Source organism: Mytilus trossulus, chromosome 6 (genome assembly GCF_036588685.1).
Source record: "Mytilus trossulus isolate FHL-02 chromosome 6, PNRI_Mtr1.1.1.hap1, whole genome shotgun sequence".
NCBI classification, from domain to species: domain Eukaryota; kingdom Metazoa; phylum Mollusca; class Bivalvia; order Mytilida; family Mytilidae; genus Mytilus; species Mytilus trossulus.
In genome coordinates, this window is record NC_086378.1 from 38,833,810 (window position 1) to 38,858,165 (window position 24,356).

The following is a 24,356-nucleotide window of genomic DNA, read 5'->3' on the forward strand; positions in this document are numbered from 1 at the left end:
AAAAATAAAACAATTTATTATCACAGATTAATGTATCTGAATCACAATACTTGACAATAGCATACACAATTTTAATTATTGCATTCAAATATCTTTAATATCAATCAGCGCAGTTTTACACAAACAAATTTAAGCATTATACACAAATAAAATATGCACCGAAAAGTATACTTTATTATTTGATAACAGGAAATTGTCGTTCTATTACCCACATCCGGAGGACATTACTGGTACGTGTTACTGGACACTTAATTAGATTACACCTTAAAATCTATAAAAAGAACAATTGAATCCCAATTACATATTTCTGTTTTTTCTATTATTTTTTAAGCATAGAATTTTGAGGCTAATGAACAATTATTATATGCACACAATGAATATTTACACTTCGTACACGGATCGACCCATTTAATGTTCATGGATGAATGGTTGTTTTAAGATTGATGCTACATTTATGATAAGGGCAACTGGAGAAACCCGTTCGAATATTTCCCAAAAAAAATCGACCTCAGCCTTTTTGTTCCAATAAATGTTTAGATCACCGCAACATCTATCATCTACGAAATAGTCCTCCGTACTTTGAATTATTAACTATTTTGCCTTGTCTCCCTTTGAGTGTAGTTTAATAATCTCTAAAAGGCATAACATAATTTTAGAAAAGCTTGCTTGTCTTGGTAATTTAGCTTCTGAGGTTTTGAAAAATGTTGTCAATCGATTGGCGATATGTAACATATCAAATGGAGCCAAACTATGGTTTCTCCTTTCTCTTATTCAGATACCAGTAAACATAAATCATTTTTAAATGCATGAAAAAAGAAAAAAAACTTTAACAATTATTTCTTCAAGACAATGCCATTTTAGATAGAAGTTCTGAATATATTTCCGGTGTTACTTCTTTGCTGTTTTTGTGACACTCTTGTACAACTTGTGCTGCCTCAACTCTGCCCATTTCCCTCAATGCACCCGCTAACATTTCAACTGCAAGGTCTTTTTTGTCTTTTCTTGTTCGTTTCCAGTATAATAAGATTTTGTAGGTGACATCCGCCATAGACAATCCATTGGAAATTGCATCGAAACCTATGCCAGTAATAGTACTGTCTGGAAGGTCAAGGTGAACTGCTAGGGTCAATCCTTCCGGGACATATTTAGACAAATTGCGAAGACTCTTGCCTGTAATAGCCTTTGATTCTCTTTCAACTGAAATATATGAAGATCTTTTTATATTTAATGTTATTTTTTAAGTCATTTAATGAGTATCGATACGACTGTACTAATGGTGTATTTCGACTTGTGTTTTATAACACACTTGGCATCTGTATATATTTTGTAATCATTATCATTGTTTATAATTGTACAGGTTAAAGTATTTCCCCTAATAAAACAAAATTAACTATTTAGAAAATTTGAAGATTAGGAACTGTATGCGCACTGTTCAAAATTGCAAACACAAAAAATTACAACAATAAAAACCAAAAAAAAAAGACCAAGGTTTTGTATGTTCAAATATCAATGAATCAACATTAAGCATATTGACCGAGCTACGTGTACACTTTTTTTTTCATTTAACCTTTTTTTGCAACGTCCTTTGGCAAACTTTTGAAAAAGAAAAGAGGTATAAATTAGATTTGGAGATTATTAACTGAAAGACAAAAAGGGACTCCAATTTTCTACATATATGTCAACATATACCACAAGAAAAGTGAGAATATTCATGAAAATCAAAACTTCGGTGAAAATCTTAATATTTGATTTGACAGTGTGATATAACCGACCATAATCATTGGAATTGCACCAATCAGATTTCATAATTTGTTTTTTTTTTTAATTTTCTAACACTAGTATATCAAGGTTATTTTAAGTCTTGAAATTTATATTGACTTGTAATAAAAATGAATAAATAACTTCAAATAATGAATAAAATATCTACGCAATTCTATACTTTTACATGCAATAACATGCACTTTTGCAAGTTGAGATGTATAAGAATACAATAATGAACGTACTAGTTAAAACATGTTGTTGTGAGAATACATTTAGCAAACTGTCTCAAATTTTAATTTATAATGTTTGTCGTGACTATATAAACATGCGAAAGTGTCCTTATGTTGCAATATAAAATCATCTAAATAAAGGTTATATATGTGGTAAATGAATGTATAAAAGCAAAACTTCTTTAAACGGTTTTTATTAACAGCGTCTGTCCTTTAACTTTGGGGCTTACATTACAATTCAAAAAGTGAAATATAAAAAGGCATTCATTATAAAAACATAACTGAAAAAATAATGCTAACAAAATATATAACACACATGCATAGTTTATAACTGATATAAAAAAAGTAAGCTCCTAAATTGAAATTTCTCTGGCAGCTAATTAAATCATTTACCTAATCTCCGATCTACAAAAACGTTTCAAATTGTTTAATTTACAAAAAGATGTATTTACTTAAATGTTTTAACAAGGATATTTCGACTATTTAAATGTAAAACATAAACTTTATTGATGTTTAAAATGGCTATCGTACCGGCTCAAGCGAAAATCAATCTCTTTCAGATAACCAACGATAATCTATAAATCACAAAAACAGTATCAGAGTTGATTTAAATTTCCTCGTTAAATAAATTCATGAAATCTATATCAGTAAGAAAGTAAAGAAGTGACGATCAGTGTCTGTTGGTGTCATGTGATTGTGACGACTTTGGCGCATACACACATGTTTCTTTTATTAACACCGAACAAATAAAATATCCACATTATGAAACACTACAACCTTATATACGAATTGCGTATGTTGTATCTGTTATTAATAAATGCGATATCTTTTATTTTGAACAATGATAAGATATTAGAAGCATAGTTCAGAAATATTTATATAACGGATTTGTTTGTATAAAAAAAAAAAAAAAAAAAAAAAATCTTATGGAAAAAGGAAGAAAAATTAAAAAAACAGTCTCTTTAGATAATTCCTGCAGTATGCTTGAAAAATTATTTGATATTTTAGTTGTTCCAATAACTTTTTATGGAAGTGAAGTTTAGGGTGTAAGCCAAGTGTTCAAAGATTCAGATCCATTTGAACATTTACATATTAAATTTATTAAAGAAATTTTAGGAGTACAGTGCAAAACAACAAATGTAGCCTGTTTAGCTGAGACAAACAGAACCCCTTTGTACTTTAAAATTCAGCTTTCAGCTATAAAATTTCAAAACCACATTGTGAACTCGCCTAACACTTTAGTCCATAAAATATATAATAATGTAAATAAAACAAGTAAATGGGTTAACATTGTAAAAAGATATAGGAAGATGTGGTGTAAATGCCAATGAGACAACTCTCCATCCAAATAACAATTTAAAAATTAAACCATTATAGGTTAAAGTACGGCCTTCAACACGGAGCCTTGGCTCACACCGAACAACAAGCTATAAAGGGCCCCAAAATTAATAGTGTAAAACCATTCAAACGGTAAAACCAACGGTCTAATCTATATAAACAAAACGAGAAACGAGAAACACGTATATATTACATAAACAAACGACAACTACTGTACATCAGATTCCTGACTTAGGACAGGTGCAAACATTTGCAGCGGGATTAAACGTTTTAATGGACCCAAACCTTCTCCCTTTTTCTGAAACAATAGCATAACATCACAACATAGAAAAACATACGATAAAATATCAATTGGCAGACTTAACTCAATCAAAAAACGTATGATTAAAAGACTGGTTAAATAAATTAGGTTTTGGTCATCTCACTTTTAATACTATTAATTTAAAATATCACATAAATACTATCCAACAAAGAATCTATGACCAGGCTTATCAAATTACCAATTGCTCTATCAATAAATATGAAAAATTAAATTTCTTTTGTCATACTAAAAGAATTAGAAAAAGGCCCCCATATATTGATATATGAAACTCAAAACTGACCGATCAGTTTTCAGTAAATTTAAACTAATTGCCCATTCCCTAGCAATTGAAAGATCGAGGGCGTTATACCAACATTGAAAGAAGTAAACGCATTTGCTTATCCTGTAACAGACAAGAAATTGAGGATGAATACCATTTCTTCTCAATCTGTCCATGCTATAAATCATTGAGGGCTTCCTATATACCAAATATTAATAAAAATCTTAATTTCAATTTTATTAAATTGCAGTCCGCTATAACACTGAAGCATTTGACTGCACTTTTAAATAGCAGTCTACCAGTCATTATAAAAATCACCATACAGTATATTAATGATTGTTTTTATTGAGAACATCTGTATAACTTGTATTTCTTTTAATATGCAACCTATTTTTTGTTTGTGTTCTTTTTTCAATTGTTCATGAACATTAATAATGTGTTAACTTTTGATATTTATAGTCTTTTTCTTCTTCGCTGTGAATACCACTGTCACTCTAATATAATTATAACCAATTTAACTATTGTCAATTTATTGTCTTAATTTTCACGGTATGCCATAACCATTTAATGTAAATGTGTTTGTGCTAATAAGTATTGTCTATTTTCTATTGTCTATTTGTTTTGAAATAATAAAATAAAACAAAATTCTTACTGATTATCTGAGGTCGGCTTGTTCTCATCAACCGCTCCATGACACTAGCTGGCAGTGGTTTAAACTTTGGTGTAAAAGGTGTTGTAGGTTTATCAACTTTAATCTCGGGTGTTCTCAACAAATCTAAATTCGGTTTTTCTTTCTTTACTTCCGGTTCTTCTGGTATAACCTCCTCATGGAAGTACGCTTTTACCGTTTCCTCGTCGACTTCTATCCTTAGCGCCATTGTTGATGCCTCTCGAACTTTTTGATCATTTATGCCGACTGGCGTCAGATTTATTGCACCTATAAGTGTTCGTTCCTCTGTAGTTTTGGGTTCTATAACAAATTTGCGTAAACTTTCCGGTAAATGTTTATAATATTGAAGGTCTTTGTTTTCCATATAGTCACTATCTAAATTGGCCTTGAGATCATCAGAAACATTAAATGTCCATTTCAATCCATCAAATATTTCGAATTCCGCTGGTACATTTTGAGATTTGGTTTTGATAGTTGGCGGTCTCCGAAAGTGTTGTTTATTATCAACCGGTTCTTCCGGTTTGCTGATCTCCTTTTTGAAATGTCGGAAACCTTTTTCTTTCATTTCAGCAATTTTACTGTCTAATTTATTCTTAGGGAAACATTCCAGCACCAGAAACCAAGTTTTTTCTTGGAAATTTATAAATGCCATAACCTCGCCCTTTTCCATTTCACACCGACCTTCCAAAATACTGACTGCCGCGGCCATTCTTTTCTTCCTGTCTGGTTTCGATTTAACCACACAAAATCTGAAAACAAATTTCAAATATTTCAAAGGACGTTTTTTTTTAATATAAGACTGAACTTTTTGATTGTGAAATATACGGTACATCAGATTGCACAGAGAATAAACATATGTTAGTAAAGTAACCAATAATTTAAAGAACAACTGTAACACCTGACTGTATTTTGGTTTTGCAAAAAAGCTGAAAGGCGTTATGTCCGATTTTGAAAAGCTAACATAGATTTTTGTAATTCAGTTAGCTCAATTCAGGTTAGTTGTTCCCAAAATTATGCTACTGATGTTTTGGTATTGATATGCCCTTTAATATACAATATAGGTTACATTATTATATTATCCCTTTCCCATACCTTGTAAGACTTTTGACATCGCAGGTTACTGTGGTTCTTGTGAATCTGTATTTTGTATCTACTAATTCCCATCCAGATTCCAGTTTCGCTAATACTGCTATATCAGTGTTGGCGCTTTCATTTTCGACCTCAACATTGGCGGGGAGTGGCAGTTTAACGCTAACTGCTCGTCTGAATGTACATTGAAAATTAGGAATTAAGTCGATTATTTCTGAAACATTTTCCAATTCTGAGGTTTCGAATGGATAGAACTCCTTTGCTAGGTTAACCTTCTCTTCGGTTATTGGAGTTATCTACAAATAATTTTTTTTATAATAAAACAAGTTATAAATTAAAAACAAGTCTTTATTAGTTGATGTAAAAATGTATACGGTATGACTGAAGTATACTATCTTACAAAATGTCAAATTGATCGTTCTTTCTCTTTTCATGTTTTGTGGGTAATTTTATTTCGATTGTAACATGTATTTTACCAAATTAACACTTTTATATTTGATGGGAACATATCAATAGCTATATGAAATCTGCTCTCAAAGTAATGTAACAATCGCACTTGTTATATGCTGCAGACGTAACAACTAAAATGATTTAAAAATATAGAGCCATAACCAATTTCAGCTCTACTTGTAGTTTTAGATCAATCCCCACCATAATTTACCGCACTCAGTTTTGTCTTTTCATTATTAAAACAGGCAAACTCTTTGTGCACGCCGTTTTCCTACCCAACTATTTTCGCAACGTGTTCTGCAAATATAAAGATGTTTGGGTATGTACGTATGTGAATGTTCTCACCTGTATTGCACATTGAAAGTTTTTCTCTGCAGCTTTCTTTGGTACACGAACACTGATATATTTACTCATGTGTGCATTATATAAACATCCTTGTGTAGTCACTTCGAAAGTTTCCTTCTTTGGAGTGAAGGTGACCACAAATACACCTAGTCTGTCGATTTCCAGTTCTATACATGGGGAGGAGGTATCCGACTGAAAAAAAACCCGGAGATTGTTGATCAAAAATCAGACAACACTTAAATAAAAAGCATTATCATTTTACATCATGCTGATAGAAAGAGGGCCTAGATTTTTTTTTTGTTGGATTGCTGTCTCATTGACGTATACGCAAAGTTCACTTTATTTCTTTTTCGATATTTGTAAATGTGATTTAAGGTATTTAACCTTGACATCACTATTAAAAAAAATAGTGTTTCTCAATGTAGGTTTTAAACCTTAGCATCATATATGCGGGACTAAGCTACAAAGTTTCCAGATTAGTCATCAGGCACATCTTTGAGTATAACTAGCCAATATTATTTTGGGATAGTAACGTAGAGGTACGTGTTGATTCTCTGCAGACTAATTGACGTTAGATTCCGTGTCAACTCATTAGAAACTGTACACGTTCCACAGTATCGTTTGCGTAGCTAGATTTCAAAGCAGCACATATAATTCAAACTATAATTGTGACAATGTTACACTGCAACATCAAAGCAATGGAAGGAAACTGATACATATTCTTATTTCATATGGTTGTAAAAGCAATGTCCGTATCAAGTTCATTATATCCAATCAAACTATTTACTAAAAGCAATTAAGATGTGCCTAATAACAGATTTTTTCCGATAAAAATATAACATTGTTCAGACCTTTATTTCTATATATATATATCCTACTTGATAAAGAGCATAAAAGCAACTGTGTTGTTGAAAATGTAAAACTATCGTAAAAGTATGTATGATATAAATAATTTGATTTAACATTATATAAACGCAATATCTTAAAATCATTTTTAAAATGTAAAAAACTAATTATCTATAATTCTAAAATTACGAGGTCCAATTTGTCAGCCGTCATCACGTAAAAACGACGAATCAAAGAATTCAACTTTATATATAACTAATATAGTGCAAAGGTGTAGATTAAAAATTACACCACTCCAGGCCCTTTTGTTTTCCACGTAATTAATATTGCCAATAATTAAGAAGTTCCGGGTCGAGTCCGATACCGATACCATGCAATAGTATATTCACCTGTTACCTATTACCTTATCTGTACGTTCCGCATCTAACAGGCGCACCAACAAACGGTGTATTCAGGATTAATATGCTATATACACGGGTCATAATCACAGGATTGACACTACTAAATTGTCAAATTGTTACCTATTGTAGTATTTTAATCAGTAAGACTTTCTAAGATAACAATACGAATACTAAAAATCTGGACTAAAAATAAGGCGTATAGGTACAGTTTTCAATTTTTTAGCGGGCATGACGTAAAACAGCGAATCAAAGAATTCAACTTGATTTATAACTAATATAGGACAATGCTTCATTGATTAAAAAATACTCCATTCCAGGACCTTTTGTTTTCCAAATAATTAATATTACCAAAACTTGATAAGTTCCAGTTCGACGGGTTCAAAGAGAAAGATTTGAAAGCAGAGAAAACTGTTTATCGGCAATTCGTATATTTTCCCTTTGCTGCCTAATATTTTCGAGTATCAACGTACTGGCTGTATCACTGAAAATATTAGGCAATACATTGTGTGACGTCATAATTACCGATAAACAGAATAATAGGTAGTTTCGTTTTTGATACTGACAGTATTTCATCTGGAATAACTAAACTCGCCCTAAAGGACCCGCGATATCACGGGTGTGTTCTAGTAGTACCTACCTTGTGGAGAAATCCTACATTGACCCATTCCTCTTCGTCTTTCCATTTTCCTTTAACGTTAATCTCGTTATGTTCGGAATCTATCTGATAGTATGGTATCCTCACAATAACACTTTTCTTTAAAGGATGAACTGTCGAATTTAAAATAAATATTTCACTCGTAAGGTGCTCATAATAAGGCAGTACAGGCGAATGCCGCCATCTCTGTGACGGTGGGGCTACTTGGCATGATATCGAATCCTTTTTACCAAACAATCCTTCTGGAACTGTCAGTTTAGCTCCCAGTGGAAGTCCAAAATTTCCCCCTTTCTTTCCAGGAGAGTAGCTTACTTTCAAGCTGTAAAATAAAATAAAAATCCAGACTTCTAAAAACTAGCAATGTTTACCTTCTTTATATTTTGAACTGAAATAGTCGAAACTTAAGCTATAAACTCTCGACAAACAAGAAGCAAGAATGTATATTTGATAGTCATCAACCGTTTCAAACTGTTACTTTTTAACCCGAGTTTTAAAAATATAGGCATAAAGCAGAAAGTCCCGTACAAGCTGACATACTGTAAGTCTATTGATACTAAAAGATCATTATAATGCAAAAAAAGCACTGTTATTATTTAATGTAATATTCTAATATAACAGTCAAAACTATTAAAACATGATAAAGTTAGTAAAGAAAAACATGGGAGTTTTTAAATCTGTACTTTCAATAATAATTATTTACTTATTTGATACTACAACTTCCCATGTATACAAACGTATATTTAATTTGTGTTTTCGTTTTCATATGAGGTCCACGATGCTATATATACATTCCGCTAAAATATATCCTCATACTTTTTAAATGTATAAAATATTACTTATCTAATATAAAGAATATTTAACTTACTGGGCATCGTCATCTAACAAATCCTTCTGAGTAGAATTAATTCCAACACTCCAGGAATTGGATATTTGCTTATTTTTCATATTGCTGTCTATTTCTGGTCTGTAATGAATATAATAATCAGAATTTACCATATATCTCTCCATATTTACAACCAATAACAACATACATGTATGTACTACTATTATGGACTAGAACAATTCAAATCGAATTGAAACAAGGTTAACAAGACTAAGTTACACCCCACAGTCTTTAATTGATCCCCTGTACAATAAGGACATTCGGCAAATATTGTAAAGGATAACGTAATCAGCTATAGCAACTCTTTAAATTATATTATTTAATGTGACATAACAAAAACTTTCAAGTACATAAATATTTTGAATTATAAGTTAATCAGCTATGTCAACTTTTAACATAAAATCTTTTAATTTGACATAACACAAAATTACTGAAACATAACTTCAAAATTCTAATTAATAACTAAATCAGTTATGTCGACTTTTAACGTAACATTATTTAATATGCCATAACAAACACTTACAGATACATAACAGATCATAAAACAAGTGCACACATACAACCAATACACTATCAAACATTGTCAAGTGTTATATAAATATTGGTCAGTTTTGTATATAAAGTAAATCTCCGTTAATCTCATTTGTATGACATCATTTTGAAGCTTTGGAAATTAAATATTGATTTGGGCTTTAAATATTAATATGACGGTGGTCATAGCAATTCAACACAATACCAACCACTATGAAAACTTAATAGGTCGGCTTTGCATTAACATTAGTCAGATGCAAATGCAATTCAGGAATTAGCATTTGTTTAAATTCGTTTCGTAATAATGTTTTTCCACTTCGTAGATTATTTGGATAGATACGTGACTGCGGTCTCGTTGGTGCGCCATACTTTTGTTCCTGTTTCATATATATTTTTTTTTTGCTATTAAGCTTGTTTTTTTTTTAATCTATTCATTTATTTCAGTTCAATAAGAATTCCAGGGTCTCAAGTTTATATTTCTTCGCGGTATACAAATATCTATGGACCATTTAAATCTCGTGTTAACGAGTTTTTATTCATAAAAGATTGCAAGTTGTAACAACGCTACATGAAATTATCTAACATTTCAATTGCATTGCTATGAAGGGCAAAATGTAAATATAAATTAATCGGAGATATTCCATAATAATTGATTTGTTATGACTTAAGGTTACATTTGATTCTATATAAAACTGTGAATGCTGATATGCCTAGAAATATGTCAATCAGTAGTATCTTTAGATGACTCAGTGTATCATAGTGCGACTGGTTTTCAAGTCAGCAACGAAAAAAATTGAAGTGTGCTGTGCAACATTTAAAACTCCCCAAAACATTGTGACGGTTATCTTAAGCGTGCAAGATAAAACGGTTCGATTTAAACACCTCCACCTCCAAACAAAGGAAGGGGCTTACGGAGTAGTTGTCTCCCAAACTGGTGTGACAGTACCGGAAGTTTTGCAATCTTCTGCGTTATCATCTTCATTCATATCATCCTTATTACCTTTATCACCACCCTCTAAAGAAAACCCCCATGTTGAATGATGTTTTTCAATTCTCATTGCTTGTGATTCCTGTAACAAAGCAAGTTCACGTCGAGTTAAGTTAATTTGTAACGAAAGGCTATTGGGCTCCTTTGTACATAATGACGTTTCTATCGAGAAAAGGGAAAATTTTACATAGTTTTGGAAACCGTTTTGTAGCCTCTTTTAACACCTTTTTACACGAAATAAACACGTTTCAAGTTTCGTGTGTCTATTTCCCATTCGAGGCCTTCAGATATGCAATACGGGTACAATTTTACTTAAAGTAAAAAAAACCCGCAAGTTCGATCCACAAATTAAAAATGATCATTACGAAAAGACTTTAACAGATGACGATCTCAGAAAAAATATCAATATGAAGACTTTTTCATTTTGATATGTTTAAATTTTAAAAAATAACCCTGTAGTCTCTGTAGTCTAACGCGAAAAGTAATCATAGAACTTGTGATTTAAAGAACTTTGGTCAAGATAAAATCTAAAATCTTATTATATCAGTAAGGTGTTTATGGTCATCGTCCATGTGTAAGGCTTGTTTTAAGACTGCGAGTCAAAGGGTATCTAATGGTTTCTTGATTTTTAAACTTTATTTGAACTTTTTATGCCCGTGGATTTTTTTCAAAACACGAATTATAATAAATTATAATGATAACTTCATTAAATTCAATTTAAGGTCGTTAAATGTACTTAAAAACGCCAAGTCAACACAAAAGTTACTGATTTAAATAGCTGTTGGTGAAATTATATACAATAATTATGGAATTAACTTAATTCTTTAATCTTACTATTTCTTTTCTAGTACAATATACCTCTGAATTAACGAAACTTGCGATCTTTTATTTGAATTTAAGGATATGTTAAACGAAGTCCTCTATGCGTGTCGAGTATACAATACCATCAATGTCAAATAGATTTGAAAGAATATATATGTTTATGACAACCTATTATAAAGTAATTCAGTATTTTTATACTATCATAGAAACTTTATTGATTTGATATAAGCCCTGTTTGTCACAACTATATTAACTTATAATGCATCTACATAGAACGAAACGATCATAGTGAAATATATGTGTACTAAATGAATACTGTAAATAACCAGCTATTGTTGGCTTACAAACCAAACACAGATTGCTTCTCTGTGAATATGGGAACGGACTTCAACAGTAAAACATAACATTTCGTTTTGTATAACGAATGTAAATGATATAATTTCAAAAAAAGTAAATCATTCTTTAAAAAAGCTGATTTACATAGTTTCATTTCAATCGATATGTGACCCGATATGTTTTCCACTGGGGCACATTCGATCGATATGTGACTCGATATGTTTTCCACTGGGACACATTCGATCGATATGTGACTCGATATGTTTTCCACTGGCACACATTTGATCAATATGTGACTCGATATGTTTCCCCTGGGACACATTCGATCGATATGTGACTCATATGTATCCCCTGGGACACTCATATTTAAACCAAATGAGAATATATCTTTTTAGCATGTCTATTTGCTCAAACAAAGTTAACCCTTGTAATATTAATTTGCAAATTCCACGAGGAGTGTGTGATGGTAGTTGCAAGACAGTATTTTAATTTGATTAACTGTAGTGATTTGATATTTTACCACACAAAGTTCTTATGAACAGCCTAGCATATAAGGTAAAATTTTCATATGAAACTTGGGACCAAAAAGGAAAACGAAATTAGACAAAGTTAAAATTAGAAGGATGAAATTTTTTGTGCTCATTTCAGACTTGTACACATAGTTAAAAGTTAAACACTGTTATGACCCCTTTAGCTCAATAATATTTCAAAATAAACAAAGAAATGGAATTCCTGGAAAACAACTGAAAGAGACCAAAAAATGAGACCAGCCCCTAACTGCTAGATATAGTAATGGTTGTTTGTTATACATGTATAATGGTTCCATGGACTGAACAAACAAAGCAGTCAAGTTCGTCAACGATGTATACTTTATTATCATCACAAAATTTCAGAAATCGGAGAGGGGTGGTGAAACTAGAAAATGTAAACAAAAATTAGCATAACAGACTATTTCTTGTTGACAAAGCATAAAGATACAATGGAGAAGGAAAGGGTCAAAATCGAGCCATATGAGACAGTCAAAACCATGTACAAAAAAATTAAAAAGATCTTAAACCATGCTTAAAATAAACTGACCTTTATCTAAGCATAAACGCAGTTCACTTTAAAGACAGCTAATTACACTCTATACGAATAAAAAGCGCCTTAAAAAATATTTTGAATTTAATTTTTCCAAATACATATAGAGTTTAACGTAACGGTGTTATTGATAAATCGCGATCTTTATGGTGAAACAATGTGAAATAAGTTTACATATGTCGGCTTTTCATGTGATTTGTATTAAATTAAATGTAAATATTTAACAAAAAAAACTTACTTTCTATCTCGTTTCCTAGGTTTTCCAATTAAAGACATTATTTCCGTTCAAATCTTCTGTCAAAATGAACATTTATTCTGACGCACAATTTAATTTTCACACAGCAACTCTTTAAAAACTAATCTACATACAAATAGATTTGTTTGGTCCATATACATTAAAAGGAAAGCTTTTATTACATATAAATGGAATACACTAGCGTCTATAAAGCAGGCATACCTTCATTCAATGCGAATGAAAGACGGTAGGTATGCTTGATGTCTGAAATAGCTTAATTTTATAAAATAGGTATTAAATATTTTTGTAAAACGGGTGTTGTTTTCTTTTTATAACATATTGATGTAATAATTAACATGGTTTTGATGCAGGTTTGAAATACTAGACAGTCAGTTTTGTAGACTTTTTTATAATATTTTGCATACGTTTAATAAGGTTTACATCTTCTGTTAAGTCCAAACTAACTTAGAGGTTGCATTTCAAAACCGTATTCTCGATAAAACTTTGATTGGATGGAACACATTCAGAGATTACATTTTCGTCCTGAATATGCAGACTTGGTTTGTTACAAGGCGCAAAACAAACACGAAGCACTGAAACTTTTACATTTTTTTAAAGAAAACCTATGGTGAGTAAAAAGTTTGGTTTCAACATTAAAAAAACCCAAGGTATTGATAGGCGGATAGAAATGTGGACATTTAACAAAACATATGTTGACAAACAAACAAAAAATGGAATGAAACATATAGTTTAATATTTAAACGAAAACCTACTTTGCAATGAGAGAACAATCTTGAGCCTCGTTTTGATGAAGTCTGTCAATGTCAACTGCAAGGGGGCATTAATTTGCTTGAAATTAACAAGTGGAAAATATCAAATTGTCATTGATTGTTAAAATAACTATTTCGTATAATAAAAAAACTAGTGGTATGGGTGTTAAATTTCAAACATGAAACCGAAGTATGATTAAATTATTGCAAGTTGACAACTGAATTCTTTTCAAAATACAACTCTGTTATTTATGAAATGAATGCTCCATTTACTCAGAATAGGCAGACATGAGTACTTATTAAATCTTCTATTGTATTTTAAATCAGTACATTATTTCAGTAATAGTATAATTAACCTCATTCAAGAATATAAAGACACTACTACGTCGTGTTTATGCCCTCTTTACACTAAGGCTAGGGCAAATGGTGTTGCCTGCAGTCCGTCACTCCGCTACGGTCCAATGAAATAAGAACGACACGAGGTAAAAAAAGAGGCAAAGGGAGCTAGTTCGTGGTGAACGCAATGAGTCTATTGGAGAAGAAATGAATTGGAAAATCAAAGACTTAATGTATATTTTTAATTATATCTTATTTTGTTGTAGGGTTACAGTCTTGTTAGCGAATACATAGGCGGATTTAGATGTGTTTTTTAGGGGACCCAGCCCTCCCCCTTTTTCTGCGAAAAAAATTGGTTGATTATATAGGGAATCGCTGAAGCCCTCTGAGGCAGTCAGTGGGCCCCTATTTATGAAAATTTCTGGATCCGCCACTGGAATAGCCCTCCATTTTTCCTTCTCACAGAAATGGATGTACTTATAAAATGACATGACCTATTCTTTAATAAATGAAACTCATTAACTGCGTTGGCAATATTTATTTTTCAACTCAGTAAATATTTTGATGGGAAAATTTTCAGTGAATACCCCTATTTTCAATTTCGCATTAAGTATCTCGTTTTTCTATTTCTATTAAAAAGATTGTCATTCCATTAAGAATTCAATTAAACAAAAATACTTGAATAAGTGCATTAAATCGTAATTTCAATAATTTTAGACTGTTTAGATAATTACATTGGTCTTTGAGGGTATTGTTTATCTATCATGATTCAATCACTTAAACTATAATTGGATAACAATTAGTTTAAATGTTGAAATTTTAGTACTTTAGAAAACAATTTCCGCATGGCTCATTTCACTATTTTAGTAATGTTTCTATTTGATTTTTGTATTAACTCATCAGTCCTAACGAAAATAACAATAACATGTGCACATGAATGTACAATGTGCATTAAGTGTAGAATTGATAGTGAAACGAAATGAATTAAACAAACTATGTATGTCACAACAAAAAAACAAACAATCCAAAAAAGCTCCTCGATCTTTTTTTCATATTACACTGGATGTCGAACCAACTTTTATCCCTTCTTTCGTTATCCACTTTCAAAAATGTACACAAAACATCTTAAATGGTTATATTGAATTGAATTAACAAACAGTCGAAAATCTCTGTAAATTTGGCAACAAATGGCCAGTTGAATACCATGTCGTTTCAGACTACTGCTTTGACTTATTTACTCTATGTACCTCATGATTTAAAAAAAGAAATATTCGATTATCTACACCGTATCGTCCTATTAAACCCTAGTTTAATTTTTCATTCTTACATAGTAGATATATGCAATTGACTAGATTTGCTCTGTAACCTCAAATTGAAAAATACGTATACTGCAAATAACATACTTTTAAAAAATCATCACAAGAAATGTTGACAACCTGACGACACCGTAAACTGTTAACTTACTTACAGCTATAATATTTAGAAAATCTAGTGAGAAAAGGCAAATGAGGCCTTAAAGTCATTTCAGAACTTTTATAATAGATAAATCACCAGAACTTGAAGAAAACGTATTGACTTCTTTTGTAAAAATCACGACTTTAATTTCCCACTTTAGACATCTTTTTCGATTATTTTTTTCTATGCACTATTACATATGGTGGAGACAAAGACCAGACTATGACAAAAAAAAAATCCAACAACACCAAGAAAAAAACACAAGGACACCTTTAGAAATTTGATGGCAATGATCATGTCCTGGAAAATCGTTAACAAACCTTTTCAAGATGAGTAGACTGAAACAAAAGTTAACAGAGAAAGAAATGTTATCATATATATTTTTGTTTTGTTTTATCGGTTAATGTTTAGACATATTCATAAATACTCAAAAATGATTGAAAGTCCCTGAATTTAGCTTACATTCACTGTGGAGTTGATATTAGTCATTCCATGTGAAACATTATTTCTTGATAACTATTCGCTGTATGTTTCAATATTTAATGTTTTAAAATAAATGTTTAGCAAAATACTATTGTTATTTTATAAATAAAGTATTTTGTAATATTTAATTCATCAGTTGATATCAAATTTAAATTAAAAAAAAGGACCTACCTTGACGAATTTGATATTTCCCGAAGTTTTAATTAGCAATATTGTACGATTCTATTTTATAGATCATTTACAAAGAGAGGTAAAACAAACAATCGAAACCTTTTGTCCGATTAAAACCTACCCTAAATCAATAAACATATTTACTTGACTCAATATGAACCTGCCCATATTTGTTAAATCTACATTATTTAATACTACTATTTATAAATAGAAACAAATGTATAGGGTCGCTATGGTCAAATATTTATAAGTTCATTGGGAACATGTCTTCGACACTCCAGGAAAGAGTCGCTACGGTCGGACATGAATCAGTGGTTTATTGGCATAAGACTTTTCTGTTCTTTGACCTTTTGGGTAAAAGCGTTTGTTTGGTGGCTAGTATCATCCATTTAAAATCAGATCAAAAGAAAATGTCTTTTCCGTTTTTGACATTCTGCGGGAAACGTGAATAGCTCTGCTATATATATATATAGTCACATTGGAACATGCTATTAGTAGGGTCACGATAGTCAGTTGCTAATCAGATCATTGGAACAAGTTTTTCTGTTCTTTTGACATTTTGGAAAAAATTGTGTGAAGGCACCATCAGATCAGATAATTTCCAGAATGAAGTTTTTCTTGTCTATCAGATTAGAAAATTCATATTTTAAAAATTAATGAGCAATCAAACATTGCTATGCACAAAACATCAATTTGATGAAATAAATGAAAGAGACAAACACAGATACATGTATAACAAAAGAAAGAACATTATTTTTTGCGTTTCTATTTCACTAGGGAAATACCGGAGGCAACAAAAGACAAAGTTAAAAAAGCAGCAGTGCTTGTATCTGGTTTCTTATGTTTGTATTATAGTTTTGACGTTTTTGTTAAGAAAAAATATAAACTCAGATACAAAAAGAAACAATAATTATAAAGAAAAAAACATTGCTTTATCATAACTTATCACTGTGAAACAGACAATGGAAAGTCGGAAATCCTGTAATGCTTCTGCTGACGGATATTGCTTAAAATGCATTAAAATTGCGATTTGAAACACACGAGAAAAACATGACTTCCGAATCACCATCATCACGAAACTCAATTTAAAAAAAAAAGATTGATTGTACTTTTAGATCTACCGAACAATTGCACTAGCAAAGTACACCTAACATACAATCAAATATATACATTAAAGGATATTAATATATATGTATATATTTCTATAGCTCTTCAAGAGGTACTCAGGAAATTCTTTGTTTAGATTGACCAACCAAAACAAATATAGGGTTCCAAATATACCTATGTGAAAGTTGTACTACCACTCATTATAATATTCCTAGGATAGAACCCATCAGAACTTATTGTTGACGTACTCTACCAGATCACATCTCATAATAACTTTTTAACCACTTGGGTGTTTAACTATATGGAAAGATTTTAATAAACAGTAAGCATTTAAACATTAAATGACATTTTAATATGTGACATGGCATTAATTCTGATCTCTCGCATACCTTTCCGAAAATATAGTGGCTGACAAAAGTAATGCAACTATATAAGATACATGCCGTATACTTTACATATATGATACTGTTTTTGTAACTATTAGAACGTACACCACGAATCCTTCCTAAGCAAGTCATGTCCCCGAGATTTGTTTTTTTATGTTCGATTTGATTTGTTGCATTCAATTGTAATTCTTTATCTATTTTTTGCTTGTTTTTAGAGTGTTCCATACCATTCCTACCCAAATTGAAAATTCCTATTTTGATATCCTCTACTTTTCATCATATTGGTTTAAATGCATTATACTAGAAGTGTTGCTTTATTAAATGCTGTCAGTATACATCAAACAGGTAACCAACCAGGTGATTTACCATATCTCTTTGTAAACAGTTTTTGTCATAAATAAACACAAGAACTTCCATGTCTCTGACTTTGATCCTGGTTTATTACACCTACTATGATTTAATACATATTCTAGGTAAATCATAGACTTCTAAGTCGTCACTTCTTAACTTCTAGATTATAAATTATACCTCGAACTTGAAAGTGCATAATATAGGTAAAAACTAGAAATACTTCTACTATCGATTTTCTACAATAAATCTACATTGAGAGCTCACGATGACTTGACATGCAGCGATTCAAATTAAGATCTTTATAAACAATTATCACATGAAATTTATTGAGATATATGCTTTATGTACTGAAAAACGTTCATAGCAACCAACAAGAGGCAGTCTGGAACTTTATTTATTCACAAAAGGAGATTTGTGTATAATATGTAAATGGGAAAGCAACACGACAACATAAATAACTATATAAAGTATTTCTGTGAAATTTTGCCTTTTTATCTTAAAATATCATTTTAAAATGTGTAACTTTACTTCGTGAAAAACCAATACAACTCATTCCTTCTAGTGAATGTATACACAAAGTAGTCTGGAAATTTTAGTACTCGTAGGTTTGGGTCGTACATTTGTAAGAACTATCGTCTCCGTATCTAAAAATGCTTTTTAAAGCAATGTCAACTTATAGTTGGCACCGAAATGAAAGTTTTACTTCTAAGATTTAGTTATCATTTGGAGTGGATTACATCACACACAAGTTAAATTCCACACTCCCTTACATTTCACAGCAATATTTCGCCAAATTCAATAGTGCAACGAAATATTGGAATTAGTTGATTAAAAGGATTTATTTACAATTTAGAAAACAAATATAGTGATGACCTTAAAGCTGGAAAAGAAAACATGACATGCTTAAAAAAACACACGAGACACCAAGATATCAAGGAATACACTGAAACAAAACCCGCAAATCCACTGATTTCAATGTTTAAACATGATTCTATGGAAAAAGCATACAAAAAGTCAGAAATATGACAGTCGATCACGTTTGATTTTCTCCGTTTTGATGGACTCCCCCTTTTAAATTCACCTAGTTGTTCACTTCTTTTCAACTTTTAAAAGTAGCACAGAAGGATTATACAACCGAAAACACAAGACAATAAGAAAGAGAGACATTTTACAACCATGTACGGACAAAAACAACATTGGGACAATCTTGTAGGCAAAAAACAAGATTGAGACAACTAAGAATTACAGAATAAACGCTCACTCAATACAATACAGACACGAACACATTACACAACAACCAAACGAACAAAGATAGTCAACACATGACAGTCCGAAAACCTAACAGGAACTAAACAACTAACGGTAAAAATACAAACGTAAGAAAAAAAGGCATATTACAACACGGAGAAAAAACAATCCACCAAATAATAGGGTAAAACAGACGCAGGACAAACTAAAGAACAATACTAGAACGATATAACAAAAGCATGGTATAAATATAACGAAACAAAAAAATGTTCCGGCGTGACAATTGTTCCGCCGAAACAAAATTCATAGGAAATATGTTCCACCGGAATTCATATCACAGAAACTATGTTCCAGCACATTAAAATTTGTTCCGGAACTAATTGTTTGACCAAATGTTAAATAAGTTCCGGAACAAAAACTCCCTGATGACAAATGCTGAGTATGTAACAGTGGAATACATTTCACAGACAAGGAACTTATTTCACCAGGTCGAAACAAATCTCACTAACCCAGAACTTATTTCACCAGGTAAGAAACAAATCTCACAAACCCAGAACTTATTTCACTAGGTAAGGAACAAATTTCACAAACCCAGAACTTTTTTCACACCAGGTAAAGTTTTGAACTTATTTTATAGAGATGGAACAAATTATAAAGAAATTATCTGTGAAACATGTTTCCCCAGAACATATTTCTGTGATATAAGTTCCGCAGGACATTTTGGCTCACATAAGCACATAATAACTCAGAAAAAGTATTGTTTGCAAAAAAGTAACTGAGACAGCGACACGATGAAACTGTTCAAGAATGCTTATATTTGTATTGAAAGTTTTGACTTTTACTTTCAAACAACTTTTATCTTTCTTATGTGGAAATTTCCGTTTTAACAAGACAGCAGCATAACAAGAACGATCAAGATTTACTACGCTGATGCACATTTCGACAATTGATGTCTGTTCAGTGGTGAACGAAGCCAACATATTTAAAAAAAACTTCGCTTAAATAGTTTATTTGGACAATGTAGTCTATACCACAAGTAAACTTATCAACCTTTATTAACTAAGAACTTATCATTAAAATTGAAGTTCTCTTTAATAAGAAAGGGGTCCATAAAAGGCTTTAAATTTTGTTTTTAAATATTAATCAGCTGTTCTACAAAAGAACCATTCAATTATTAAAAGTAGTTTGTTTTCTTGTGAAATATTGCATGGCGTTCAAAATGTCTTTGCAGTTAAAAGAAAGTATCATTGTAGGACATTTTCATTTGTACAGTTAATGTGTGGAAACTGGCTTTTATCCAGCTTAAGTTAGGTGAGGACAACTTCATTTTTGTTCATCAAACATTACTAGCATTTATGACATTTAAAAATGCACTTAAAACACTCCATATTTGACATGCAAATAATTTCACTTATAGTCGTTAGTCCGGTGTAAATACTGTTTAATTTATATGTAGACCTTTAAAACAATTACACATACGTTAATTTATAATTGAAAATAGCACACAACAACTTCCTGCCTTAAATGAAAGATAAATGCAAAGTTAATTGATACTGTACTGATCAGTAAAAGGGCTAGGATAATTGCTTAAAATTGCTTACATCCACTTTATTTGAAATTTTAGGTGGATAGTTGTCTCATTGATAATCATACCGGTATCTTTTGTATTGTGACTATCCCCCAGAATAGAAGTATGTATAACGATAATGGTTGGATTATTGGAAGAAATGACAGAACTTATAATACAATCCAAAGTATTATATACTGTTGGTTTCTACTGGATATTACAATATAAAAATTAGTATTTGTACACTATAGACAGAAACATCTTGCAGAACTGATCAATCTTTTGAAGCACTTCAGGTTATCCCGTTTAAGATTGGGTTCGCGTTGCTTAATCTTCTAGTTTTTCAGTCTAGTGTTTTATGGACTGCTGATTGGTTTTATAATCTTTTGACCATGGTGTTATTCTTTTTTATCCAAATAAGTGTACCAGTATTATCACTCAGATCTGTACTTTGAGTATTTTTCTTGTTGATTGTTTTTGTGCTCTTTCATACATTTTTTACTTGCTGTCTAAAATCTGAAGTCCGTAAGTCATTTTTTCTTTGTGTTGTTGTCTCCGGGGAGCTACTTAACGGTACGAGTTTTGCTCCTTTGGAGGCTGTACGGTTTTTGAGTTCTGTAAGATATTTTATCCTATATTACATACATGTACAGATTTCTATACTCTGATAGCCGTTAAGAACATTTTAATAACTTTGGATTGCATTATAAGTTCCGGGATTCTCCGCAAATCCAGTCATTATTGGAATACATAATTTAACATTTGGGAAAAGATAGATACACTAGAAAACATAGTCTATACAAAAGTAAGGAGATGTGGTATGAAGAGACAACTAGCTACCAAGGTTCAAATGAAGATGATGTAAGCAAAAAGGTGATAATCTTATCCCTTTCTGATTTTAACAAATGATTTATCGTTATTGTTCCCGATGTAATAAAGTATCAAAGACATTTAGGACGTCCGAATCAGGAAAATCAAATTTTTGTTATATGAATTTGATTAAGGGTAAGCATTAATATATTGTAAAAGTAATTCGAGTACTAAAAACAAAAAATAAAAAAATGTAACGACCTCTCTGTTATATGCATATATTTCTTCCATTTGCGTTTTGAAATAACTTAAATCGAAAACGAAATTGTATAACATGCAAACATTATAACATTATATTATAAAAAAGACAGACAAACAAAACACAGTATTTGCAGCTTTAAGAAAAGCAAATAAAACCGCTTTTGTGTATCCGAAATTATCTGTGTGAATATAAAAAAAATCAATTTAAACTTCAAATAAGAATGCAGTCCATTAAACTTAAATATTCGCTTAAAGTGACATAAAATGAAAAAGATAAATATAAAGAAAATCCTACCTTGCTTCAGCCATGGTGTTTATATTTTAATTTTCAGCAAGACTGAGTTATATCCTTTCTGTTATAACATTTTATTATTTGGCAGATACCTGTTTTCACAGATAAAATTATTTAGTATATAGCTAATGTGGTTGTTCACATATAACAACCAAGCTATATTCAATCACTTACGAGTACGCCAATAAATTTTGATGTGGAACATTAATAGCTTCTATTATATCAGTTTTATGCTTCGCAAATAGTGAAATTCAATAGTCAAATTAAATCTTCAAAAGTTAATCATTCTAATTGTGCATTCAAATTGATTTATTCATATGAATTATTTTTTTAAAAACCGGCGTTAAACAAATGGTTATATCAAATGGAACATTTAATGCTAATAGCTTTCCGATATAATTACAACCTTAATCAACGACCGAAATATTGTTTGTCAATGAAATATCATTTCCAAACAAGCAGGAGGTGATCCCGTATTGATTGAGGAGAAAACAAACCGATATACGTACTACAGTAAAACAAAAGACCCAAAAAGCGTTTAAGACATTCGAGACAACAGTGCTATTCGGAACACCCCCTACTAAGTGTTACGTAAACTTGTACAACCTATGCAGTTGGGACTGTGAATGCCGTCTGATAAAGATAAATAGACCACCGATTTTGAAGATTAAAATTAAAATTGTATAAACGCTGTTTTGAAGAAAAAAAATCTTTATAATTTGGAATTTTTGTTTTTTGACAGATTAATACCAAGAGACTGTCCTTTTGTATTCAGTTCAATCAGACTATTATGCAATATAATATATTAAACTTTAAACAAAATGAATAAAATATCATATCAGCAGTTGGCCTGCAGAAAAATAATTCATATCGTATAATTTCTATCGATTTGTTTGACTGACAAACATTTAAAAACACACAAAAAACAAAACAAAAAACCAAGTTGAACATTAGCACACTTCTCCTCAGTTCGCTGCACATTTATGCACAGGAATAAGCATAATTGATATTATGTCAGAAAATATCTTCCGTTAATTAATTTTATTACTGTAGCATTTATAATGGTTATAATTGTATTCGCAATAAAAACAACAATTGTGAAGATAAGTATTTAAAACTATAGTAATAATAATAAAAAAGAAAACATTATGAAGATAGTTTATGTAGCAACTTTCTATTTGTTGTCTAATAACTATACAAAGTTCAAGAACAGGAAAAATAAATATATATAGGGTGTACGTCAGTTAGACAGCGACCTATCGACACAAACTACCAATAAAATAAGACAAACGTTCCTGACTTGGTTTCAAATAAAGGCTACAGTTAGTATACCCCTGCTTAATAGGCATAAATCGTTTTAGCAAGAACAAATACCGGTCACAAACCAAATCCGAGGGAAACATATCAACTATAAGAGGAAACAACGATACCAAAAAAAGGATGAACTTCAACAAAAACAAACGCAAACATACATAGAAACAGACTATCTGATAACAATTATACATGACAGGTGTTCAGTACAAATAATCGCAATAACACTCAGGACAGGGAAATACATAAATAAATAATATAAAAGTCCATTGCATTATGTAAACCTCAGTAAAAAAAAAGAGGAAGAATATATCAAAGAGAGAAACGAAACTTTTAAGTAAAAAATCAAACAGAAAAATCTCGAAAGAACAAACAACTAACATGTACTTCAAAAACACTACATACAAACTGAAGGCTAACATTTCAACATTACTAAGCGAAATATTGTTTCCAAACCGGCTTAACTGTTATGAACCACTAAAATTTTGGAGACAATGAAATAAAACCTGAAGGATAAACTTCAAGGATATAAGTTAAACAATATATAAACAGACAGGATAAATAGAG

The 24,356-nt window shown here is 31.0% G+C and overlaps 1 protein-coding gene across 8 annotated transcripts in view; it reads right to left on the bottom strand.

Annotated features, from left to right (window-relative positions):
• Positions 1–24,356, bottom strand: part of LOC134721324 (uncharacterized) — a 31,726-nt gene continuing 7,370 nt past the window's right edge. For 2 of the 8 annotated variants that reach the window (XM_063584231.1, XM_063584238.1), the window contains exons 2-7: positions 9,232–9,330; positions 8,349–8,685; positions 6,465–6,656; positions 5,673–5,965; positions 4,563–5,329; positions 1–1,197 (exon numbers count right to left, since the gene is read on the bottom strand). In XM_063584231.1, the coding sequence (XP_063440301.1) occupies positions 842–1,197; positions 4,563–5,329; positions 5,673–5,965; positions 6,465–6,656; positions 8,349–8,685; positions 9,232–9,330 (2,044 nt within the window). In that variant the 3' untranslated portion in view covers positions 1–841. Of the gene's footprint in view, positions 1,198–4,562; positions 5,330–5,672; positions 5,966–6,464; positions 6,657–8,348; positions 8,686–9,231; positions 9,331–9,772; positions 9,920–10,692; positions 10,851–13,244; positions 13,364–16,456; positions 16,632–22,481; positions 22,644–24,356 lie in introns of those variants that run through there. The other 6 variants (XM_063584232.1, XM_063584236.1, XM_063584233.1 and 3 more) reach the window with 6 other exon arrangements.